Raw genomic sequence first — 25,099 nt, forward strand, 5'->3', positions numbered from 1 at the left:
GAGATTCCAAATTTCTTTGTAGTTTTTTTATCCTTCAATTACATCCCACTGAGGAGGCGGAGTCAAAACACTGTGCCCTAAAGTCAGTTGCAATAACTCCTGCCTCCTCTGTGTGGGCGCAGTGCTATTAGATGCATGATTATGCTCGTGTGTTTGTTTCCAATTTTAAGAATTGTTTTCAGAGTTATTCAAAGACCAAAACCTTCTAGAAAGGTATTCACAAAGGGGTCTTGCTTCTACCCCTGCTTCCTCTATTGTTCCCCTCATAAATAACTGTTTTTATTAATTTGGTGTTTTTCTTCAAGTATTTCTTTGTGAAAATGTAAACAAATACCTAGGTATATATTCTTATTTTCTTTCTTACACAACATGTAGCAGTATCCTAGACCTTGCTGTTTGTTTCACTTCGTATATATTGGAGGTTTCTTCATATCAGCCACTGAAGCCTTTGCTCAATTTTTTACAGCTGCTTAGTGCTCTGCCGTGCGGACATGCCATAGTTTACTTAAGTTGTTCCCTATTGCTGGAGAATTGGATTCTTTCCCATCTTTTGCAGTTTCAAACAATACTCCAGTTAGTTGAATAACCTTCTGCAAGTATCACTTTGTACTTGTATAAGCGTACCCGTGGGATAGACATCTAGAAATGGAATTGCTGAGTCAACAGGTAAATGCATCTACAATTTCACTAGTACTGACAAACGCACCGCTATAGGGTTTGTAACATTTTGCATTCTTACCAGCACTGTATAAGGGAGCCTATTTTCTCACAGTTTTGCTAACAGAGGGTATTGTCAAACTTCGGCATTTTTGCCAATCTGATAGAAGAGAAATGCAATATTTATTTTCAACTGCACTTCCCTGTAATTGATGCTGGAAATTTTTTCATATGTTAAAGAGTCATTTGCATTTGTCTGCAATCAATGTATTCATATCCTTTGGCCATTTATCTATTGGGTTATTAGTCTTTTTCTGCTTGATTTCAGAAGCTCTTTGTAAAATGAGCATGGTGGATATAGCAGGAACACAACAAAGTCTGTCTTCACAGAGCCAGATTCCCAGGAATGATCCCTTTCTGTGACTAGTGCTGCCAGAAAGAATTCTCTATTTTCAACACGGAGACTGAGACCATAGCAGTGATGATTAATGTTGCCATTGCCTTCATTTGTGAGCAATTTTCCAATTTGACCTACTCTTCCAGCAACATAATCTATATTCCTAATGGAATAAATCAATTTCCAGAAGTAGGGGAAAGTGTACTCTTGCAGTTACAGAAAATCATGTTCTCAGAAATATTTAATGAAATGGGGAAGTTTTATGACATATTATTACATGAAAAGGCAAGACACAAAACAGTATGCACAGTATAAAACCAACTGTTTAGAATATACCTAACTGCAAGTGCAGGAAAAAGACTGGAAGACTATACGTCAAAGTGTTTACAGTACTTACCTCTGAGTATTGGGATTATGGATGATTTTAATTTTCTTCTTCGCCTTTGTTCTATTTTCTAATTTCTTTTTATCATGAACATGTATTGCTTTGAAGACTAACAAGAATGATGACACCAAAAAAAAAAAAAAAAAAAAAAAAAAGAATGATGACACCATTTTTAAAAATAAGAGTACTGAACAAAATTTAAGCTAAACTCTTATCTTGAGTAAAAAGGAGCTGTTCATTTGGTGCAAAGTATGGGAGAGGGAAGCTTGTCCTTTTCGATTACGTGAGCTCATTGATGCTGAAGTTTAATTTATTTTTAGTGCCTGTTCACATTTAGCAATAGTAATCTCTTACTATTTCCTTACTATTACCTATCTATTACTGTCTAATACTCTCTCCTTACTATTTCCTTACTATTACCTATCTATTACTGTCTAATACTCTCTCCTTACTATTTCCTTACTATTACCTATCTATTACTGTCTAATACTCTCTCCTTACTATTTCCTTACTATTACCTATCTATTACTGTCTAATACTCTCTCCTTACTATTTCCTTACTATTACCTATCTATTACTGTCTAGTACTCTTTCCTTACTATTTCCTTACTATTACCTATCTATTACTGTCTAGTACTCTTTCCTTACTATTTCCTTACTATTACCTATTAACTACCTTACTATCTCCTCCAGAGACTTTAAGATTTACTTGGAGTAGCAAACACGAATTGTGCATCACTGAGGATCCCAAGGTTTTATGTAAGAATACTCTACCAACTCATCTAAATCAACTCTACTTCAACTTCAAATTTCTAATTAGTGCACAGTTCTAGGCACTGAGACCAGGTACCTTAGCCCTGTCCTTGCTTCCTCTACCTTCCTCCCATGCAACCACCTGATCACCTGTTGAGTCTCTCTTTGAAATACTCCTTGTAGCATCTATTCCTCTCTGATTCCCCAGCTACAATACTACTCATGTCTCAGACTGTCTGCCGCCTCCATTATTAGAGCAATCTTCTGCATTAGAAAAGAACGGGGCTTCCCTGGTGGCGCAGTGGTTAGGAATCCGCCTGCCAATGCAGGGGACATGGATTCGAGCCCTGGTCCAGGAAGATCCCACATGCCGCAGAGCAACGAAGCCCGCGTACCACAACAACTGAGCCTGCGCTCTAGAGCCTACAAGCCACAACTACTGAGCCCACGTGCCACAACTACTGAAGCCCACGCGCCTAGAGCCTGTGCTCCGCAACAAGAGAAGCCACTGCAATGAGAAACCCGTCGACACCACTAGAGAAAGCCCACGCGCAGCAACGAAGACCCAATGCAGCCAAAAATAAATAAATAAATTTTTTTAAAAAAAAGAATGCTTAAAAAGCGATAAATTAGGAATCTTAGAATGACTAAGTAAGGGCACAGGATGGGTTTAGAGCCCCCCTAAATCTTCATCTCCAAAGAACTGTTACCAGTTGACTGGTTTGGGCAGTTCACCGAAAAGCTCCACCCACGAAACTTGTCTTTATTTGACCTAACTTAATGCTTAGTTTAGCAAACAGCCCTAGCCTCAGGGCATTTGTCAAAAAAAATGAGTGTAATTGTTTAATATCACAGCTGCCTGAGGCTGTGTTACCAGCTGGGGCTAATAAGAGGCTGACCAATAATTTAGGAATAACTGGGGAGTAAGATGGAGGCTTTTAAAAGTTCTACCGTATTTCTGGGAATCTGGAAGGTCACGTGCACTGAGGAGGCTGTCATGCCTCACTTCAGGCTGACCTTGAGGCCCTGCACAAGTGGGAAGTGAAGGCTCAGGCAGAACTGCAAACCGTCTTCCTGAGCACTGAAGGCATGTCCACACACACACACCACACAGGCCCTCAGCAAAGGGAGCTCTTAGTTCAGTCATTAGCTGGCCACTAAGCTAATTAAGCAGACTTCAGGGGCCACACACAACAGAAAATACAGACTGTACAGAATTAGTCCGGGAAAGTCACTAAACAAACAAATAGTGTCAACAACAAAACAACAACAAGCCTGAGGAGGGGGAAACCTCATTTTGAGAATTATCACATTATATTGTTTGTAATGTATTATTTAAGATTATATTATTTTAAATGTTCACTTTTAACATAAAGTTATATGACACGCAAAGAAGCAAAAAAGAATGGCTCACAATCGGGGGAGAAGGCAGGCAATAGAAACTATGATTCTGAGTGATTTTCTTTTTGGTTAAGAACTGTCTCTGAGGAACTGCAAATGTTGACTTATAGACCAAGATATTAAACAGCTGCTATAAACATGATCAAAGGACTAAAAGAAACCTTGCTTAAAGAATTAAAGGAAAGAATGAGAATGATGTATGACCAAATAGGGAATATCAATAAAGAGATAGAAATTATTTTTAAAAAAGAACCAAATAGAAATTCTGGCCTTGAAAATAAAAAATAGAGGGGCTCACAGCAGATTTGAGCTGGCAGAAGAAAAAATCAGTGAACTTGAAGACAGGTCAATTAAGATTATCCAGTCTAAGCAACAGAAAGGCAAAAGAAAGAAGAAAACTGAACAGAGCCTCAGAGACCTGTGGGACACCATCAAGCTACTAATATAAATATAATAGGAATCCTAGGAGGAGAGGAGAGAATGAAAGAGGAAGAAAGAATATAGGAATAAATAAACTTCTCAAATGTGAGGAAAATCTGCATCAAATCTGTACATCTAAGAAGCTCAACAAACTCTAAGTAGTATAAGCTCAAAGAGGTCCACATTTAGACACACCATAGTCAAACTGTCAAAAGACAGAGACAAAGAGGGAATCTTGAAAGCAGCAAGAGAAATGATTCATCACATACAACCCCTCCCCGCCACACTGAAACATGATTCCCCCGGAAGCCTGCTCCTGGACACAGTCCAGGTACAATGTGAAGTAACGATCATTTGCGAGTCATCAACAGCACCAGCCTATTGGTGAAGTCAAAGATGGAAGATGAAGTCTTTGCAACCTTTCATCTTCTCCCTCAAGTTTTTAGAGTCTCTCATTTGGTTCCCTATCTTGGCCCTCTCCACCCTGTGACTCAGGACTGAGAGGGGTCTTTGCAAACAGTGTTAAGGGAGCCTATGAAAGCGACATCACTAGGGATCTGATGTGACAATGACTGCCTGTCCTCTGAGGGCTACAGGACTTGCCCAGTTGGGAAATATAGCTAAGCAGTAAGTAACTGTTGGCTTTAGATCGGAGAGGACTGGCTGTAAACATAGTTTGATATATAACATTTCCTTTAAAAATAAGTTCCTAGCCTTGAATTATAAGATTGAAGATTAGGCATGCATCTTTGACTCATGTTTTTATATCTATATAGACACATATTTACAGTTTTATATTGTACTTTATATCTAAATAGGCATCAATGTATTTGATATTGTACTTATTTTATCTCTTTCTCAAAGATAATTTAAGTGGAATGATAAAAACTTCGGAGATAAATTTTTTTCCAGCATTCTAACCCAGAAGACTGCCATTCAGTCAATGGACATTTACGGAACAGCTATTATGTACCAGACATTGTGCTAGATGCTGGACATAGAGATGGGGGACGAAGTGTTCCCAGCGGGACAGGAGGGGTGTATGCTCAGTCTGAACTTGGTGGGAGAGCTTCAGAAGAAGCTGCCTAGGAGAGCAGACTCCTTATCTGAGTCTTGAAGTGTTAGTTAGCTGGACAAAGTGAAGTGGGCTTAGGCCAGACATCGAGGGAGAAAGAATAGCATGGCGTGGAAGCGGGGAAAACTCGGCACATTTGAGGAATTCCAGGTGGCCAGAGCCTGGGCGTCAGGGGGGATGGCTGAAAGGTAAGGCTAAGATTTGTAGGGGCAAGTCATGATTATCCCAGCATGCCATTCTAAGAAGACTGAAAATGACACAAAATAGGAATTACAGTTATTCTTATTTCCTATTTATTGAGCACTTGCTGTGTGCCAGGCACTGTGCTAGGCACTCAACATACCAATTTATTCCCCACAAGAGCCCTACGAGGTAGGTTCTGCTTTAAACGGATAAAGTATACTCCGTTGGGAAAAGGAGTCCACAAAGAGACTAGAACCAAAAGGGAAGTAGGAGGAAAACAGAATAGCCTGGCCTTATAGACGTCAAGAGGGATAAGGACTAAACAACTAGCGGCGAGTGGTGATCTTGTCAGTGGAGTTAGGGGACAGAAGACCGCTGTAGGACAAGGGTGCGGATGCAATACATGAATGGGGATAGTGATCGCCAACTGCTCTTTTACGAAGACTATTTCCTTTTTCCTTTTTTTTTTTTTTTTTTTTTTTAACCACAAGGCGCAGCATGTGGGATCTTAGTTCCCCGACCAAGGATTAAACCCGTGCCCCCCCCCAGGGGCAGCATGGAGCCCTAACCACTGGACCACCAGGGAAGCCCCTAAGAAGACTATTTAAGGAGGAGAGGGCTAGCCATAGGTAGAGGGAGTCAGAGGATTCTGTTTTGGGTTGGTTGGTTGGTTTTAAAATGAGACAGACTTGAGCACGTTTTTGTGCTGAGATGTCAGGATAAGCAGAGGGCGAGATGTGAATGGCCCGTGAGTGAGGGATCACTGACGAAAAGGTCACTGTGCAGTCAGCAGGAGATGGGGGGAAGGCCTGGCCTTGCCTGGGAGCCCAGAGGAGGACATTAAAGATGGATGTGGATGCCAAGAGGGTGAGCTGCGAGTTTCAGCTCATGAACCTGTTTTCTCCACGAGTAGGAACCCAGATTCTCTGAGAACAAGGGGTGTCCCTGAATACTTGACTTATGATATGTGTCTTTCTATAATACATTTATTCAACGAGTGCCTTAAGCAGATCTCTCCTGCTGCTGCTCAAGTGGGGAGCTCGATTCAGGGGGAAAATTGTGTGCCGTGAACCCTGAGTGCTCTCTGACTTACAGTCTGTAGTTCTATTCTCAAGGGACTCCGTGGACTGGGCCAGCTGCCTTGAATTGAATTCACTCATCTTTGCAGCTGTCTCGTCTTCATAAAGGCAGACACACTCTGTTTCTTTGTGGAGAGCAGCCCTAAAAGGAAAGGCCACTAAAAGCAACGACTGGTGTTAGACCTGCAGAAAGTGTGAGGCCATAAAGGGCCAGAAAATAATGGCTGGGGTAACGTGGATGGGGTGAAATGTAGAACTGGGTGATAGTTGGTATCTGTGGTAAAAAGGAAAGAGGAATTAATTAAACTGTTTCAGCAAGTTGTCTAGTTAGTGCAAACATTGCTTATGGAGTAAGAAATAAAGCTCTAGTGTAATTTGGAAGGTGATCACTTTCGGCACGGGGATATGTCCAGGAAACACGTAGAAGAAAGTCAGAAGCCTGCACAAATGTTTCCTTATTGTGCAGGGGACACACTGGGGACAGACAGGTCTCACATAGGAAAGGGGACTTCTGTAAACCTTATTTTGTCGTTTGTTGGAAAATATAGTTATTTTCTTTAGTGATAGCGTTCAGTGTTTTTAAATTTGCTTCTTAGCGTGGGTGTCTGTATATTTTCCTTCAGTTGGAGGGTTGTATGAGGAGGGGAGGTTTCATTTGAAATTAGTGACCAAGTTGCTAAATGTTTTTACTATCAATCAATCCAGTGCTTGATACAAACATCTCTTAGACACACACAAACACACACACACACAGCCACGCACATGCCAGCTATGTGTCCTTCCTTCTCCCCTACTGCCTGTTCCCAAGTCAGAAAGTAGAAAAACAAGGAGGAAACCTGGAAATCGCCTGAAGGGACTCACGGTGCTCTAGGGTGTGGTGCTCAGCGAGGCCCACAGCTGCTTCCGAGAAAGCCCAACGTGGAAATCGATGCCCTTGCCATGTGTACACACCCGTTGTCTCCCCTGCACTCCAACTGCTGTCCCATGTCCAGTCCTTTTTCTCATCTCTCAACCCATCTTGGTTACCAGAATTTTGGGGATAGTTCTGAGATCTGATACCTCAGATAACGGCAATGTGTGGAGATCCTCCCTCCCTCTCTCTCCTTCTTTCCTTCTCTTCTTTCTTTCTGCCTTTCCTTTCCTTTATTTCCTTCCTTCCTTTCTTTCTTTCCTTCTTTCTTCCTCCCTCCCTCCCCCCTTCTTCCCTCCTTTCTTTCTTCCTTCCTTTCTTCCTTTCTTTGTTTCCTTCCTTCCTTCCTTCTTTCTTTCTCTCTCCCTAGCTTTTATTTTACTGTGATATACAATGCATTTACTGGAGTAAATAAAACATTTGTATACAGCTTAGCACTTTTTTATTATAACATACAGGCAACTGCCACCAAGTAAAGAAAAGGGATACTCCTGGCCCCTCAGAAGCCCCTCTCATGTCCTCACCCAATCACAACCCTCAGTGTCCTACCTCCCCACTCCCTCTCTCACACACAAGTAATTACTTTTTTAAAAAAATTTTATTTTATGTTGGAGTATATTTGACTCACAATGTTGTGGTAGTTTCAGGTGTACAGCAAAGTGATTCAGTTATGCATACACATATATCTATTCTTTTTCAGATTCTTTTCCCATATAGGTTATTACAGAGTATTGAGTAGAGTTCCCTGTGCTATACAGTATCAATAGGTCCTTGTAAGTTATCTGTTTTATATACAGTAGTGTATATATGTTAATCTCAACTTCCTAAGTAATTATTATCTTGACTTAATGGGACTTACTTCCTTGCTTGTCTTTTTGTGTTGTCACTTAAGTATATTTCCTTAAACAACAGAGTTTAACTTTGCTTGTTTGGGAACTTTTTCTTTCAAAGTCTTTGATCCTGATTCTTTCTTTCAATATTATAAAGTTCATCCACATTGTTGCACGTAGCTATGCTCTCCATCGCGTGAACAGACCACCACACTTGAACTCCATTCTATTGTGACAGTCATTGGATTGCTTGCAGTGTTGAGCTCTTGTGAACATAGCTGCTTGAACATTCCTGTACAGGTAACCTGGACACAATTTAGAAGTTCCCTCAGGGCATGTATCTGGGAGTGGAGCAGCTGAGTCATAATGTGTCCTCATTATTGTTCAATATTACTGGCTACCATGTGAGAATTCCTCTTTCCCACATCCTAGCCAACATTCAGTGTCATCTTTCACCTTTTGGTTTTAAACTTCTGTTCCCAAAATAGATTCTTCTACTAAAATCGACTCCTCCAGGTCTGTGGGTCTCACCTTCTGTTTCCCACATGGCTTATAACAGAAGATATGCACATGTGTGGCCCCCTGCTGTGAGCACACCCAATCAGAAGGTTATGAACAATTCCCAAGTGAGAAAGCCAAAACCTCAGATGTATTCTGGTTGATGAATCACTTGGGGCTGTGGCACTTGATTTTTTAAAAGCAAAACAAAACTGTGACACACCTCTAAAGTGATCATGTCACACGTGTGTGTCCTGACACTCTGGTTGAGAACCACTGTCCTTGCTGGCTGATATTCTATTATTTCAGTAGCCTTGAGCTTGAACGTACTGACTACCTCTTCAGTGCAAAACCATGACCAGCCAGCGTCTTTCTCTACCACAGCTTGTCCCTCACAAATACCACCAAGGGGACAAAGAGAACAATGGTTAAAATGTCCCAATAATGAACCCTCTTACACTGTTGGTGGGAATGTAAATTGATACAGCCACTATGGAGACCAGTATGGAGGTTCCTTAAAAAACTAAAAAAAGAGCTACTGTATGACCCAGCAATCCCACTCCTGGGCATATATCCGGAGAAAAACATGGTGCAAAAGGATACATGCACCCCAATGTTCATTGCAGCACTGTTTACAGTAGCCAAGACATGGAAGCAACCTAAATGTCCATCGACAGAGGAATGGATAAAGAAGATGTGGTACATATATACAATGGAATATTACTCAGCCATAAAAAAGAATGAAATAATACCATTTGCAGAAACATGGATGGACCTAGAGATTACCATTCTAAGTGAAGTAAGTCAGACAGAGAAAGACAAATATCATACGATATTGCTCACATGTGGAATCTTTACAAAATGATACAAATGAACTTATTTACAAAACAGAAACCGACTCACAGACTTAGAGAACGAACTTATGGTTACCAGGGGTGAAGGGTGAGGGGAAGGGTTAGATTGGGAGTTTGGGATTGACATGTACACACTGCTATATATAAAATACATAACCAACAAGGACCTACTGTATAGCACAAGGAACTAAACTCAATACTCTGTAGTAACCTAAATGGGAAAAGAATTTGAAAGAGAATAGATACATGTATATGTAAAAAAAAAAACTGTAAGATTAAAAAATCATTCCCAGTAATGGCACAGACTCCAGGGCTTGCGCTCTGGGATGTGATACTCAAGGGACATGTTCTCTCTGGTGCCCTCACAGGGTTGGACCAGCTGGCCTGGACTTGGCCAGCAGCCCTGTCCTCCGTCACAGTCACCCCACCACCCTGGCTGACCAAGACAATGTTTCCCTTCAAGGTGAGCAAGTGGATGGAGCTCGCCTGCTTCCACTCACTGGTGGCCTCCTCATCCAGCACTCGCCAGAAGAAACGAATCCACAAGCTGCAGGAAGAAAAGGTGTTTCGGGAAGAGATGAGACATTTCCGTGAGAAGATAGAAGGCTTCAGGGAAGAGATGCGGAATTTCTGTGGCAAGATCTGCGCTTTCAGGGGCCAGATCTTGGGCATTTGGGAAGGGGAGAGACCTTTCTGGGAAGAGGAGAAAACCTTCTGGAAAGAGGAAAAAGCCTTCTGGGAAATGGAAAAATCTTTCTGGGAAGAAGAGAAAGCCTTTTGGGAAAAGTACCGAATCTTCTGGAAGGAAGATAAGGCCTTCTGGAAGGAGGACAATGCCGTGTGGGAAAGAGACAGGAACCTCCTTCAGGAGGACAAGGCGCTGTGGGGGGAAGAAAAGGCCCTGTGGGAGGAGGAAAGCGCCCTCCTGGAGGAGGAGAAGGCCCTCTGGGTGGAAGGGGGTGCTCAGGCTGTGGAGGAGCAGAGGCTAGCAGGGGGGCACCGCAACATCATGGGCACAGGAGACGAAGGGCTGGGGGGTCCACACTGCTGGATTGGGACTCGAGTCTGGGGTGACCCCATGTGCTGAAGAAAATATGCTCTTATTTGTCTCCTGTCTCCAAAAGATCTAATAAAGTTCTGAGGAGAGGTCTGGAAAACCAACTTCTGTAAGGAGCCCAGCTGCATTTTTTCAGGTTTTGTGATTCTCAGAGGTCGTACTCCCGTCCTCCAGGCTGCACTGCTGTCCACAGAGCTTGGTTCCGTGAGCAGCTCCCCGTGAGCACGGCATGTGTGGGTGGGTGTAAGTGGAGACCCTGGACTCTCCTGAAGAGTCAGAACGGGGATGGGGGTGAGGGCAATGCCAGCAAGAGACACGTAGGGACAGGGGGCGGAAATATCTCTGCCTCTGCAGAGCTGTGGGGCAGTCATTTCTCCTCCACTCTGGGCAGTCTTGGAGGCTGGGAGCGGGCTGACAGCTTCCCAGAAAAGGCTGCAGCACTGTTAACAATTCATCTGTGGTTTGTCCTCACCTGGCAGGCCATTTAGAACACAGAGGCAGCATTCCCCCCAACTCACTCACTCACGGATCCAGGTTTCCACCAAACTTCTCAACTGCCCATTCACCGTAGCGTGAGAAAGGGGCGTGCCATTAGGCTAAGGCTCTAGAGCTCCGCCCACAAGAGCACTGCCCTTCCCTGACGGAGTCCTGTGGACCAGGCAGGGCCATCTGGGAGGTGTCAGGGAGACCTCCCTGCCCCGATGCTCCCATTCACGCAGGTCTCACATACCTGTATTTCTGCATTATCAGTTCCCTCCTTTGTGTTTCCCTCATTCCATTCACTTAAAATTAAAATGCCCCAGGGAGGTAGTACATTAAATGAATGTACACTAATGTGGTCAGCAACTTACATGCCTAACTTCTCCTCTGGGATTAGACCATCCATATGGGCATTGATATCGAAGGGACCAGAATGTGGGCAGAAAGAAATGTCAAGGCCAACATCGCCTGCTTCCCCTTTTCTTGGGCCTGGCCCTCACTGTCATGCACGCAGCAACTTACTTTGCCTTTGTGCATCCCTTACTATTTGATAAGCACGTTCACATCTGCCAACTCATGTAAGCTTCACCACAACTCTGCGGGTTGACAGGGAAGGTACATAAACCCATTGTACAGGTGAGGAAACAGAGACCTGGAAAAGCAGAGGGGCTGCACATGGCCAGGCAGGTAGCAAATGGAAGGTCCAGGACCAGAGCTCACATCGTCTGCCCATTGGTCCCACTCCTTTTCTAACACAGCCGGGTCATGGGATGTGGCTTTAGAGTAGCTCAGCCAATGACGGCATCAGGGCTGGATGAGCCTAAAGCACTTGGAGATTTCACTGTGGTTTGGGGTGGCGGTCGAGAAACAGGGCAAGGAGGGGACAGGGTCCGCCTAGGTGTGCTGAGCAGACGTCCAGGTACAGGAGAGTGGGCCAACTCCAAGAGCAGTCTCCATGGCTCCGTGTCACTCTGAGAAAGCTGGTGCCCCGTGCTAGGCCTCTGATCCTCAGGACTGGTGCTCCGTGCTCGGCCTCTGACCTCAGGACTGGTGCTCTGTGCTCGGCCTCTGACCCTCAGGACTGGTGCTCCGTACTAGGCCTCTGACCCTCAGGACTGGTGCTCCGTGCTAGGCCTCTGATCCTCAGGACTGGTGCTCCGTGGTAGGCCTCTGATCCTCAGGACTGAGTCAGGGCCAGGGCGCTGGGAGCCGCTTTCTCCTTTGCCACAGACCGAGTTTTGCATCCTCAGCTCCCAGCAGGCCCCTGAGCAAAGGCGTCAGAAGCGGAGGGAATGAGATGCTGGTGTAGAGAATCAGATTTCAAGGGGAGACAGCTAGGGGCCCTCATGCAAGGAGACCTGTCCAGTGGATGGTGTGCAGGATGGTGGGAACCCCAGTGCAGCAAGAGCTGCAGATTCAGCAGTTCCAGGGGTTCTGCCCCAAACAAAAGCAAACAGATTGTTGACCTTAAGCCCAAAGAAATGTAAACCAGGTGGAGGCAGGAACTGGGAATGTGCATTTCCCTCCCCCAACAGCATCCCACAGAAAGCACTGGGAGAGACAGCTGCCATGTGAAGGACTGGAGGAGGACAGGTGGGTCCCTCTGTGAGTCCACCCTTCTTCCAGCCAACTGATATACATGTCCACTGTTCCAGCTCTGTCCTCTTAGGTCTCAGTGGTGAACACACCAGTGCATCCCAGCGTGACGTGCCTAGCTCATCTTTGGGACTTGTGACATAGTTTTAACATCTAATTCAGAACCAGAAGAACAAAGGGTCATGTATAACTGATTACTGCTAATAGTCATATAAGTAGCATGAACTGGTGAAACGGACTTAGCTTAGGGTCCGACAGGGATGAAACGGACTTAGCTTATGGCTCCGACAGGAGCCAGTGTTACCTCCATCATTTACCAGAATATGACTGTATGAGTTTCCTAGGGCTGCCCTCACAAATTACCACAAACAACCAAAATGTATTCGCTCGTAGCTGCGGATCGCGCTGTTGGCGGTGCTGGGTCTCTCCGGGGTCTCTGAGGGAGAACCCATCCCATGCCACTGTCCCAGCTTCCACTGGCTACCTGCAGTTGCCAGCGACTTGGAGGTCGGCTACCACTAGGGTGGTGGGGACACGGTACTCCTGGACTCTGTTTCTCTGGAGAACCCTGACTGATAGAGCGCTACCCGGGGGGCCCCAGGACAGCCGACCTCTAGAGCCTTGCTGTCGGTCGCCATGTGATACCCACCACAATCAAACCTCTGGAACAACTTCATGTCTCACTTTTATCCAGAAGTAGAGGGCCAAGGAGGGAAGGACTGACCAATCCTCTAACAACAGGTGGTCTACCAGGAAGCCCTATTTCCTCATTAGCAAACCCAGGGCTCTCTACTCTGTTGCCACTGGCTGTTTGGCCAGCTCCTCACTTTGAATTTCTCAGGCATGACTCAGACCACCATGTTACCCAAACTTTAGGTGCCATATTTTAAGCCCCTCAGTGATCTCCTTAAAGCCCTTCTCTGTCTTGACTTGGGGTAAGATGTAGCCCAGAAGAAGCAGGGATGAAAAGGGAAGAGGAAGGGATTTCCAGTTAAAGATCACATACAAATGCATTCACCAGCTTCTACTCCCTCCCAAAATCCCAGTAAAACACGGTAAAGAGATTGTTAAAAAGACGGAAATCCACAAGAACAAAGAATAGGAGAGAAGCCAGTAGCAACCAACATTTTGAAAGCAGAAAAGCAGATGGATGAATGGAGCTGACTTAGCAGAAACACAGCTGAATTTTCAACTGGCGGGGGGCAGGGGGTGAGACAAGGACCAGCCCAATTCACACTGCAGAGCCACCTTCCTCCAGAAAGACATAGGAATTAGCAGGTCAAATACTTCCTGAGGCATAGGTAAAGGTGGAGCTAATAACGGGAAGACCAGATGAAAGTCTTTTTAAGAAGCAAACTCCTAGGTCCTCTCCCCAACTCAGTATAGCCGGAGGCTGTTGCTCCTCCATTATGTAGGAGGTTGGAGATTTACTCTTTGAAGAGGACAAAACTCAGGGTCTTAGAACTAGAGATATCAGGTCTAGCTGAAGATGGTGATACCTTGCTAAAAATGGCTGAAGAGTGAAGATATACCTGAAAAGCGCTGAGACACCCCACCCATCCCTAGTGGTCGCCAACCTCTAAGGTGGCTCCCAGTGGATCTGCCCTCCTGGTATGCATGCCCTGGGGCAGTCGCCTCCCACACTGAAAAGGGCTGATCTGTGTAACCAATGGGGTATTGTGGACAATGACAGAGTATGACTGCTGAGACGAGGTCATAAAAGACATTACAGCTCTGCCTTGCTCTCTCTTAAATCACTCACTCTAGGTAAGGCTGCTGTCATGTCATGAGGACACATGGGGAGGAAATGAGGCCTCCTGCAGACAACCAGTAACTTGCCAGGAATGTAAGTGAGCCACTTTGGAAGCAGAACCTCCGGACCCAGGTAGATGACTTTGGACCCAGCCCATATCTCACTGTGACCTCATGAGAGACCTGGGCCAGAACCATCCAGTTAAGCTGTCCTGGAATTTCTAACCCACAGAAACTCTGAGATGATAAAATTTTTGTACCCAAGGTTTTGGAGTAGTCTGTTATGCAGTAATAGATTAATCTCTCTCTCTCTCTCTCTCACTCTCCCTCTCTCTCTCTCTCTCTCTCTCTCTCTCTCTCACACACACACACACACACACACACACACACACACACACACACACACACACCATTTTTTCTCCACTCAGTTCCCAAAATGCTGGCAGCCAAGCCAGCATTCTGGGAGGGAGACGCAAGAGGGAGGAGATATGGGGATATATGTATACGTATAACTGATTCACTTTGTTGTACAGCAGAAACTAACACAACATTGTAACGCAATTATACTCCAATAAAGATGTGAAAAAAAAAGATGAAATTGGTGGAATACTTAAAGTGACTGAACGGATTGAGAGGATATTAACACTGCTGGGGGAGAGTCTGAGGGTAAATAACTAACTGTTGAGTAGGGAGAAAACTGAGCAACTGGAAGAAAGCAATAGTTGTACAGGAACGTGAAACAAAGACGTGGGCAGAAAAGGGAAAACAGCAGTAGAATGCTGCTCGTGTGGCCGTGAAGAGCATTCACACAGTTAGGTAAATGTAAACACTGACTGTGATCTATCCAAAATTACAATACACAATATTAGAATAAGAGGGGGGATGGGAAACCTGCCTTCTTTTCTGATCGTGAGAAGTCAGTATATAATGCCTAAAATTAAAATGCAAAAAGCAGGTGACACAAGCATATTATTTAGAGCAGTGTTTCTCGCACTTTTGCCTACATCAGCCCCATCCTTTCTCCAGCCACCCAGAATGTCTCTCCTTCCCTGAACTTGACCTCCTTAGTGAATCTGAGCGCTTGCATCGGTCACACCTGTAATCAGAAGGGTTCTCCTTCCCTCACCCTTCACCTTTGCTGATAAGCTCACACTCGTCCATCAAGGATCAGCCTCGTATCACTTGCCCTAGGTTGCCTTCCCTGACGCTGGGTGTGGATCCTTCTGTGGTCCCTCTCGCACCTGTACCCGCCCTGGTCACTCTGGGCTGTCCCCTCTGGTGTATTTGCCTGAATCCTCCAGAAAACTGTAAAGGTTAGGAGGGCATAGACAATGCATGTCTGAAGGCTTTGTGGCTGCCCTGGGATCCCTGAATCCCAGGATCCCAACACCTTTGGAATACCCTTCTTATGTCTGGGGAATTTCTCACCTTATAAGGGAAGGTCAGAAATTTATTTCCCAGCCTCCCTTGCAACCATGGCTCACACATGCGACCCAGGCTCCACCAATCACTCTCATCCATGCCGGACTTCAGTGAAGAAAAAGATGCCAGGCAGAGGTCATCATGTGACAGTGGCAGGAAACGAGTTCTTAGAGACAGCAGAGCTGAGGCCCCGGCAGAAGGGTCCCTGTCTGGCACAGCGGCATGAGCCTCAAAGCCCAAAGCCCAACTACAGGGATGACAGGAGCTCATCTGGGGTGATTCAGAACAGTGTTCTGGGCAACGTGCCTAGCTGCGTAGCCACCAGCCCCAGTTCTCTGACTATTGGGGAGATTCTGTAAGCAACCTATTATCTTTCAATAAATACTTTGATAAACTAGCTAGAGTGTGTTGTTTTGTTTTTTTAACTAAGTACCAGGACAAGATGGAGAGTAACTGTCCCACTTTAGGCTTTATTCTCAGTGCTTAGCAAATCTTGGGCACTTAGTACTCAATACATGTTTAATGATATAGATGAATGAGTGAATGAAAGAATGAGGGGAGAACACCTCCCATGAAGTCAGTGGCCCTGACCCCTGACTTCCCTGAGGGGAGGAATGTGGATGGCTGTAGGTGCTTCCAGCCCTGCCCCTTCTCAGCCTGGAACCACATATCCAGGTTCCCACTCAGGCCATGCAACCCCAGACCCCAAGAGGTGAAGAAGAGATACTCCGTTGTTCTACAGAGGATACGACACTGAAGATGTATGACAATCGCTTTCACCCCAGAGAAGGGGAAATCATATGGGTGATTTCTCTCCCTCCAGCAGGTGGGTGCAAGCACACATCATCACTTCTTTTCTTTTTTTGCCCATTGTGAGCCCCTCCAGCTGGAAAGACTGGTTTTGCTCATGCTTTAGGACTGTGCTGTCTATGCATGCCTCCCTCCTCCTCCACACTTGAAATGAGCCTTGGGTAACATAAAACAATGCTTACCAACAGCCTGACTGGGGCTCAATTGCTAGGGGGTCACTGCACACCGAGCTGCACTTTCTGCAGAACTCAGAGCTGGTTGCTTAGCAACAAAATGCGATGCTGGTTTAACTAGTTCTAGATCTACATTTTCCTAATCAATGCAGGCAAAAGACACAGCTGAGCCCTGAGAAGAGAGAACGCTTGCTGATGTTGGTTGAGAGCTCATTCGGCTTTAGGCACTGATCTAAGCGCTGCCCACTGCATGCGTTACATCTCAGTTAATCCTCACCACAACCTGGTGAGGTAGCACCAGTATTAGCTTCAATTACAAATGAGGAAATTGAGCACAGGGAGTCCAGGGTGACACAATCAATAAGAGGTAGAATGGGGATTTGAAGCCAGGTTGTCTCTGCTCCAGAACCCAAGCTTTTGTCAACTAAATTCAAATGGCCCCATTCGGTGGGCACTCCCAGAAGCCTTTCCCTTAAAACAGCTAAGGCAGAAAGCTCTTCCAATGGACCAGATGGGCATTCTTCAGCCACGTAAAAAGTTAAGCAGATCTTGGGGACTTCCCTGGTGGCGCAGTGGTTAAGAATCCACCTGCCAATGGAGGGGACACGGGTTCGGGCCCTGGTCTGGGAAGATCCCACATGCCGCAGAGCAACTAACCCCGTGCGCCACAACTACTGAGCCTGCTCTCTAGAGCCCGTGAGCCACAACTACTGAGCCCACGCACCACAACTACTGAAGCCAGTGCGCCTAGACCCCATGCTCTGCAACAAGAGAAGCCACCGCAATGAGACACCCGTGCACTGCAACGAAGAGTAGCCCCCACTCGCTGCAACTAGAAAAAGCCCGCGCGCAGCAACGAAGACCCAACGCAGCCAAAAATAAATACATAAAATAAATAAATTTTAAAAAAAGAGTCAAGCTGATCTTAACATATTCCTTATATCTTAAGAACTCTCATCAGTGAATGACCTGGTTTGTTTTGTTTTTGTTTTTTTGTGGTACGCGGGCCTCTCACTGTTGTGGCCTCTCCCGTTGCGGAGCACAGGCTCCGGACACGCAGGCCCAGCAGCCATGGCTCACAGGCCCAGCCGCTCCGCGGCATGTGGGATCTTCCCGGACCGGGGCACGAACCCGTGTCCCCTGCATTGGCAGGCGGACTCTCAACCACTGCACCACCAGGGATGACCAATGACCTGGTTTTGATGGCAAGCCCCCTCTACCGCCTGCCACACACGCACATACACACACACACACACACACACACACACGAAGCATCACCACGAAGATATTCTAATGACAGTTCCCTTGACTCTCTACCACCTGTCCCTCTCCAAACGCAGCAGAGTATCAACCAAATTCTGACATGGCCCAGGGGACCTTTCTTGGCCCGAGTGTCCCTGGGGGATTTGACCTGGTTCAGGGTGATGGGAGGCTGTGGCTCCATGGTGGGGGGGTGTCTAGCTGGAGAGAGAGAATTGGGAGGAAAGAACCTCCTTGCAGGAGTTGCTGACCTGGGGTAACCACACGCCTCTCCAATGCCCACGAACAGTCTCCTGGTGAGACTCGGCTGGCACCCAGGACACCCCTCACTGAAGGCCCCAGGGAATGAGCCCCGTCTCTTCCTCCTCAGCCACAAAGATCTATTTAGACCCCAACTCCAAAACCAAAGCCTTTTACCTTCAGCCCTGTCCTTCCTCCACCTTGGGTGTTTAGCCCAAGGCAATTCTGTTCTAGCTGCTTTTCAGGTCTGCCTTTGGTCACCTGGGCTGCTGCTTCCTAGCCCAGATCTCTTCTTCTAAGTTGGGGCTTCTCTACTTCTTTTTCATCCTCATCCCCGGACCCTCCTCCAGTTTGTTCTTTGCAACTCTCCTGGCTGGGGTGGGGACGCCCTCCGGGAAACAAGGGAGCAGGAGGGCGACCAAACCACTTGTCAGAGCATTGTTCTATTGGCTTCTGGAACATCTCCCACATTCTCCCTAGACTCTACCATGACCTCTTCCCTTTTGAAATTCCCTGTTGGGTTTTCACTTAAAGTGTGGTCATCAGACCGCTGTTGGCCCCTTAGGTTTGGGAACCAGGGAGTCGTGAAATCATTTCATTAGCATACATGTCACCAGTTTGAAACTAAGTTTAAGTGTGAGGACCAGAAATCCTGTCCGGTTCTTAATAATCATTACATATGTAACAACTTACACAGGCTACAAAGATTACCCTATTCGTGTCTTGGGTAACACTCAGTTAACTTCATTTCATATCGTTTGCATACTTTCATTATTTACTGTTAAATTTGCATGTTTGATTTCATTACTGTGTTGTCTTATATTTTCATTTCTAAAATTGAGTCACTGGCTCCAAAGTGGCTTACTAAATGGAATGTGATGGAATGGAGGTGATGTTTTAGGGAGTAACGGGTGGTGAGAAAGTGGGTAACGAAGGGTCTGGAAAAAAATCAACGTTAAGTGTCTAAGTTTGTTATTAGGTATTGGAAAGCCATTAAAGGTTTTTGTCTGTTTGCTGGCATGTTTTTGTATGTGAAAACTTCTTTTGCTATTTATAATCCCAACTAGTTTACAGGAGATGGGATTCTGTCAAAAGAGCAACATTTGTTGGCAGAATACTCTGATGAGTTTGAGATGCAAGCTGGAGGGCAGGGCAGGAAGAGAGCAATTCCTTGGGATGCTAACAGGAAAAATCTTTGGAATTCTTAGCTGGTGGTGGCTCTAGAATTTCTACCCTGCAGGGGATTAGAGATTTAGTTGGCAGGGAGCTCTGAAGCTAAAGCCCCTTCTTCCAGCAAAAACTTGTCACCCACCATTGTTCCCAGGGCTGATCTGAGAGGCAGAGAGTGAGGACCAGAAATGGAAGAGAGAAAGAACGAAGCGCAGGCCGGCTCTGTACGAGTGGCGCTGTATGGCTCCTCTCTACTCTCACTTAAGGACTATGCAGCTCAGGACTTCAGAGGATGAAATGTGGTGATGTGTGTAAAATGCCAAACACAAAGCTCCTCAATAAATGTCGACTCCCTACTTCTTCTCCCCTCCACCTCATGTAATATGCCCCATTACACTGTAAGGCAGGGCAGAGAATCTGCCTGGTCCATCTTTGTTTCTTCAACTCCTTCCACAGACCCTGGCTGATAGTAGGTGCTCAGTAAATGTTTGTGTGCATGAGAGAATGGGACATAATTTGCTAAGTGCTTCTACCAGCATTGAACCTTATGTTTGTTTTAAATTTTTCTTCCTTATCAGTATCACTACAATGAATATATTTGTTCCTATGTTGGAGATGGACTCAAGGAAGTAGAAATAGTGAGTCAAGGAGTAAATTTCCCCAAATTATTTTCTGAAGTGTTTGTATTAATTGATCATTTTACCAGCCTTGTATAAATGGCATTGGTTTTTCTACCTTCTCAAAAACTTTGGGTATTCCCATTAAAAAGAAAAAGAGGCAAATGTGTGAAAAACGGGACCTTGTTCTGGATTTTAAATTTGTATTAATTTGACTTGTGAGACTAAACATTTTCTAATGCCTGTTTACTAGTTTTACTTCCTCTTTTGTGTTGATTGTCAGTTCACATCCTTTGTTTATTAAACTACAGGATTTTAAGCAATTTTCCTATCAGTTTGTATGAAGTTTTTTTTAAAATTTATTTATTTTTATTTATTTTTGGCTGTGTTGGGTCTTCGTTGCTGCACGTGAGTTTTCTCTAGTTGCGGCGAGCGGGGGCTACTCTTTGTTGCAGTGCACGGGCTTCTCATTGCGGTGGCTTCTCTTGTTGTGGAGCACGGGCTTCAGTAGCTGTGGCACGCAGGCTCAGTCGTTGTGGCCTGTGGGCTCTAGAGCGCAGGCTCAGTACTTGTGGCACACGGGCTTAGTTGCTCCGCAACATGTGGGATCTTCTGGACCATGGCTTGAACCCGTGTCCCCGGCATTGGCAGGCAGATTCTTAATCCACGCCACCAGGGAAGCCCCTGTATGAAGTATGTACAGACTAAAGATATTAACTCCTGTCTGGTTTGCTGCAAATTCTTTTTCCACCCTGCTGTTGGCTGTGTTATTTAAGTTCTGCTCTATGATTTTATTTCAGCTATACTGTGGTCACTTAATTTTTAAAAAACTTGCAGTTGTGTTTTTTGCTTTTCTGTGTTTTTTTCTGGAAAATTTACACTTAAAAACTTCTCCTCCGGAACTTCCCTGGTGGTTCAGTGGTAAAGAATCTGCCTTCTGATGCAGGGGACGTGGGTTCGATCCCTGGTCAGGGAACTAAGATCCCACATGCTGTGAGGCATCTAAGCCCGCGTGCTGCAACTACTGAGCTTGCAAGCCTCAACTAGAGAGAAGCCCACGTGCCACAATGAAGACCTGACGCAACCAAAAAAAAAAAAGTTCTCCTCCATATACAGATTTGATAAATATTCAGTTTTATTTTCTTCTGGTTTTTCTCCCTCCAATAGCTCATTGTTAAGTGTGTAACTCTTGAACGTACATGGAATTACATTAGTATCTGGTGTATGGAGAGAGGTCAGGGCCAAAGATATACTTCTGAATTGTCAATTAGGAATTCCTTCACAATGTATCAAATGACTCTTCCTTCTCTATGTGAAGCCTCCTTAGTTATATATTAAATTTATATATAATATGATGTTTGTGTCCCTTCTATTTAATGTTTTAATGCGTTAGTGAGAATTTCTAAAAGGACATTATATAAAAATGGTAACATTGGGTTTCCTGGTTTTGTTTTTGGTACTAATAGTGGGTTGATCTGAATTTACTCAGAGATTCTGGGAATTTAAGCAAACCGCCCTTAGCTAGGCAAAAGAGGCCCCGAGCCCCACGGATCACAAATACCAGCCAACAAAACTGTTATAATTACGATTTTTCAATCTTGTTAGAATTATTTTTGAGTTTTGCGACTGCTTTGGTAAATGGGAGTTACAAAAGGCGAGCTATGAGCAGAACTGGGTCTCCCAGAGCAGGTGACAGTAAGCACCCCAGCCTTGGTCTGACAGAAGAGAGACGCTGTAAACTCAAGAGTTCTCCTGTTCATGCGGGCTGAGAAGCAGAGCCGACCAGCCTGCAGCACAGAGAGAAGCAGAGTGAGAGCCAGGGACAGGGACCCCCGGGTTCCTTGGAGCCCACTGCTTTCTGGTCCCTGACTTTTCATGATTGGGCTGCTCTACGAGATACTCTGGTGTCCTTACAAGACTTTCTCCTTTTTACTTACATTAGTTCAAGTGATTTCTATTTCCTGAACCTGAAAAAGTCCTCACCTTCGCGAGCGACCACAGGTTTTGCTGTCTCCACCAGGAACTGGACAAGCTGTCTCCTGCCACTGTTCACAGAAGCAATCCATCAAATTAGTGATTGGGAACATTGCTGGGATGACTCTAAGGTGTTCCTGCATCACCCAAACCTGCAAACAGAGAATGCAATGATCAGAAATTTCTAAACTTCAGAGAAGACTTGGAACATGGGTGAAGCTACGATCAGCAGTGCGTATAAAGGCAAATGAAAAATGTGTCCTTCATCTTCTCATCACCCATGCCTCACCACACACACAATCCTTCTCTTTCCATCAGGAATTTCAGATCACCTGTTTTGTGCCAGGCACTAAGGAGAGTGAGACTTAATTTCAACAGATTGTTATACAATCTCAGAGAGAGCTTTATAGAGGGTGCTTTGGAGTGTGGAGAAGGGTCATTTAGCCCAACAAGGGGGTCAGGAAGGGCTTCCTAAAGAATAAAAGGAAGGATAAACAGGGCATCAGGTCATTATGGATGCCTCAGCCAACAGCCTCACTGACAGCAGAGTCTGGTGCTCCAAGTAGCTTCTTGGCCACGTTGAACATGCAATGAGGGGGGATGGGAGGTCAACAAAGCTGTTTTCAAGCTTAAATTTGATTTGAGAACATTAGTAATAGAACAGATATGGGTAATAAATAACAGAGTCTGGGGGGTGGGCGGTGGGATGAATTGGGAGATTGGGATTGACATATATACACTAATATGTATAAAATAGATAACGAATAAGAACCTGCTGTATAGCACAGGGAACTCCACTTCGCTGTACAGTAGAAACTAAGCACCACTTTGTAAAACAACTATATCCCAATTTAAAAAAGAGAGGCAGGAAAAAAAAACAGAGTCTGTAGTCTTCGTGGGTGCTTATTTCTGGAAGGTAGTAGGCGGCTGCAATAATTCTGAAGCTCCTAGATTGTTGACTTTTAAATTCAATTCCTTCTCCCCAAAAGAAGTAAGACTTCTACGCTGAGCTGTGAACAAAGAAGAACTGAGAATCAACTGAAATACTTGAAGAGACTGCTGTAGTTGTTATCCTCCTCTGGATGTTATCACCCCGAGGCATGGGCTGTAGTAGTAAAATATTTGGAAATAAGAATTGGTGGTTTTTTAGAACCTGACTGGGATGTCCAAGACATTAAGTAATGATACACGTAGGGGAATTTTTTTTTTTTAAGTAATACTTTTTGTTGTACAAAGTTAAAGAACAAAGAAAAAAGTCTCCACTCCGACCTCCACATAGCAATCCCAATATAGTGAAAAAACAAATACAGTCCTCCTTCAGTATGGGAGCATGAGGGCAGATTTAGAAACAAACAAACCACAACAGACTTCCTGGGCCAGAGGGAAGAGCTGGGAGAGAGAGAAACTGGGGGAGAGAGACTAGATTTGGGAGGCGTTCTTCCCCACTGCTCCTCCCAGGTCCTGTCCTCCACCTGGAGAAGAAGGAATCTTAGAACCGTATGAACTTGAGTCTGTGAAGACTCCAGGAGAAGCCTGCGTCTCACAGAGAGAGGAATCTGTGTCTCACAGATCCTGTGCATGTCATGTCTCTTGGCTTGGAGGTGAGGGCCCAGGGGAGGTGTCACTGAGCCCGCGTCTCTTTCAGGAGGGCTGTACAGAGGGAAGTGGCCAGGTCACTGTTCAGACATGAACCTAAGTGATGAGCCTGTGTTTAGGGCCTACGTGGAACTCACTGGCATGTGTCACCTAGTGGTCATTCAGCCGCTTAAATCAAAGCAAGAGCCCCCACTGTGATGTTCTTTCATGCTCCTTCTCTTCAATCTTCTTCAAAATTTCCGTCAAGGAAGGAAAATTACCAAAGGAAAAACCTCGCTATCCGTTTAGAGCTGACAGTTTGCAAACCACTTTCAAACTGATTATTTCATTTGATTCTTTCCCACAAAGCCTTTGTCTAGTGCGTAGGGATTTCTTGCCTCAGCTGTCAGATTTGCCAAAGGGCACAGAGATCTTAAATTTAGCAATGTTTGCGGCAAGGCTAATTTATGTTTTTTCTGTCTCCCAACAGTTTTGCTAAGGAGTTTATGTTATTTTCTGGATTGCCCTGGAGAGGAGTTTACAAAATCTGCTTGGCAAAGGCCCAGGGATTCCAAGACTGTGCCCAAGGGTCCCTGGGTTGGGAGCGGGGAGGGACGTTGCGGGTGGTAGCACTGAGGTGTCCGTGTCTTGCTTTGTGTGCCATTTTCCTTCGGGAGGTGCCATCTGCAGAGAGGATTCTGCAGTGGTGGCTTGGGGAGGAGGGCCGACTATCATTACAGGGAAACAGAAGGAGGAAGAGGCAGGTGTCTCATTTATCTTCAAATCCCTAGCTTCAAGCCTTTAGAAGGTGCTCAATTAACATTTTTGGAAAGAATATTTGGAGGGGGAGAGGGTGAACTTGATCATCCTTGTTGAGGAGTCGGGCAGGGGACAATGAAATGGACCTGAAAGTCAAATAAAAGCTTTGTAAGGTCAATGATTTTTGAAAAATATTTGTAAACTTGGGCTAACCAAACTCTGAAAATCAGGTGGATTAGTCATGTAATGCAAAAATCATTTTTAGGGATTTAGCTTTCTCCCAGTGGCAATACAGACTTTTTTTTTTTTTTTAAGATAAATACTGTCTTATTTTCATGCCCAGAGGTGGAAGGGGTGAAAGAGATTTGGGTCAGGGAGGGGAGCTAAAAGAATATCATTTTCCTGCCTCATCGGAGTCCCTGTAGCAGCTGCTGGCTGTGGGAAAACTGAGGGTGAGCAGGATTGGTCTGACATGCTTGGGAAACGGGGTTTTTATTCCCATAAGCCATCTGTAGATCTATTGGTTTGTGTCCACCGAAGCCTGGAAGGGGGAGCCTCCACTCACCAGAACACTGCATTTGTCACCTCACCTCGGCTGAGCCCCCGCAGTACACCAGACTCATGTGGTAGGGAAATAGCTGGCACAGGTGAGCAGCTTACCTGCTTACTTGCTTTCAGGCCCATCCCCTTTCCCTGTTCCTCTCAGATTGCTGGGGACTGGCCAAGTTTCCAGGTTCCTGTTCCCACTCACTTTCCATTAGGTTGGGCCAGT

General features: G+C 45.2%; 1 protein-coding gene across 1 annotated transcript; it reads left to right on the forward strand.

The window, feature by feature from the left end:
• The first annotated feature begins 9,816 nt into the window (after positions 1 to 9,816).
• On the forward strand, positions 9,817 to 10,529 carry CCDC70 (coiled-coil domain containing 70). Its single transcript, XM_024755635.1, has one exon. The coding sequence runs from the start codon at positions 9,891 to 9,893 to the stop codon at positions 10,527 to 10,529; it is 639 nt and encodes a 212-aa protein (XP_024611403.1). The 5' UTR covers positions 9,817 to 9,890.
• The last annotated feature ends 14,570 nt before the right edge of the window (positions 10,530 to 25,099 follow it).

This window comes from Neophocaena asiaeorientalis, unplaced genomic scaffold (assembly GCF_003031525.2).
Source record: "Neophocaena asiaeorientalis asiaeorientalis breed wild unplaced genomic scaffold, Neophocaena_asiaeorientalis_V1.1 scaffold59, whole genome shotgun sequence".
Lineage (NCBI taxonomy): Eukaryota > Metazoa > Chordata > Mammalia > Artiodactyla > Phocoenidae > Neophocaena > Neophocaena asiaeorientalis.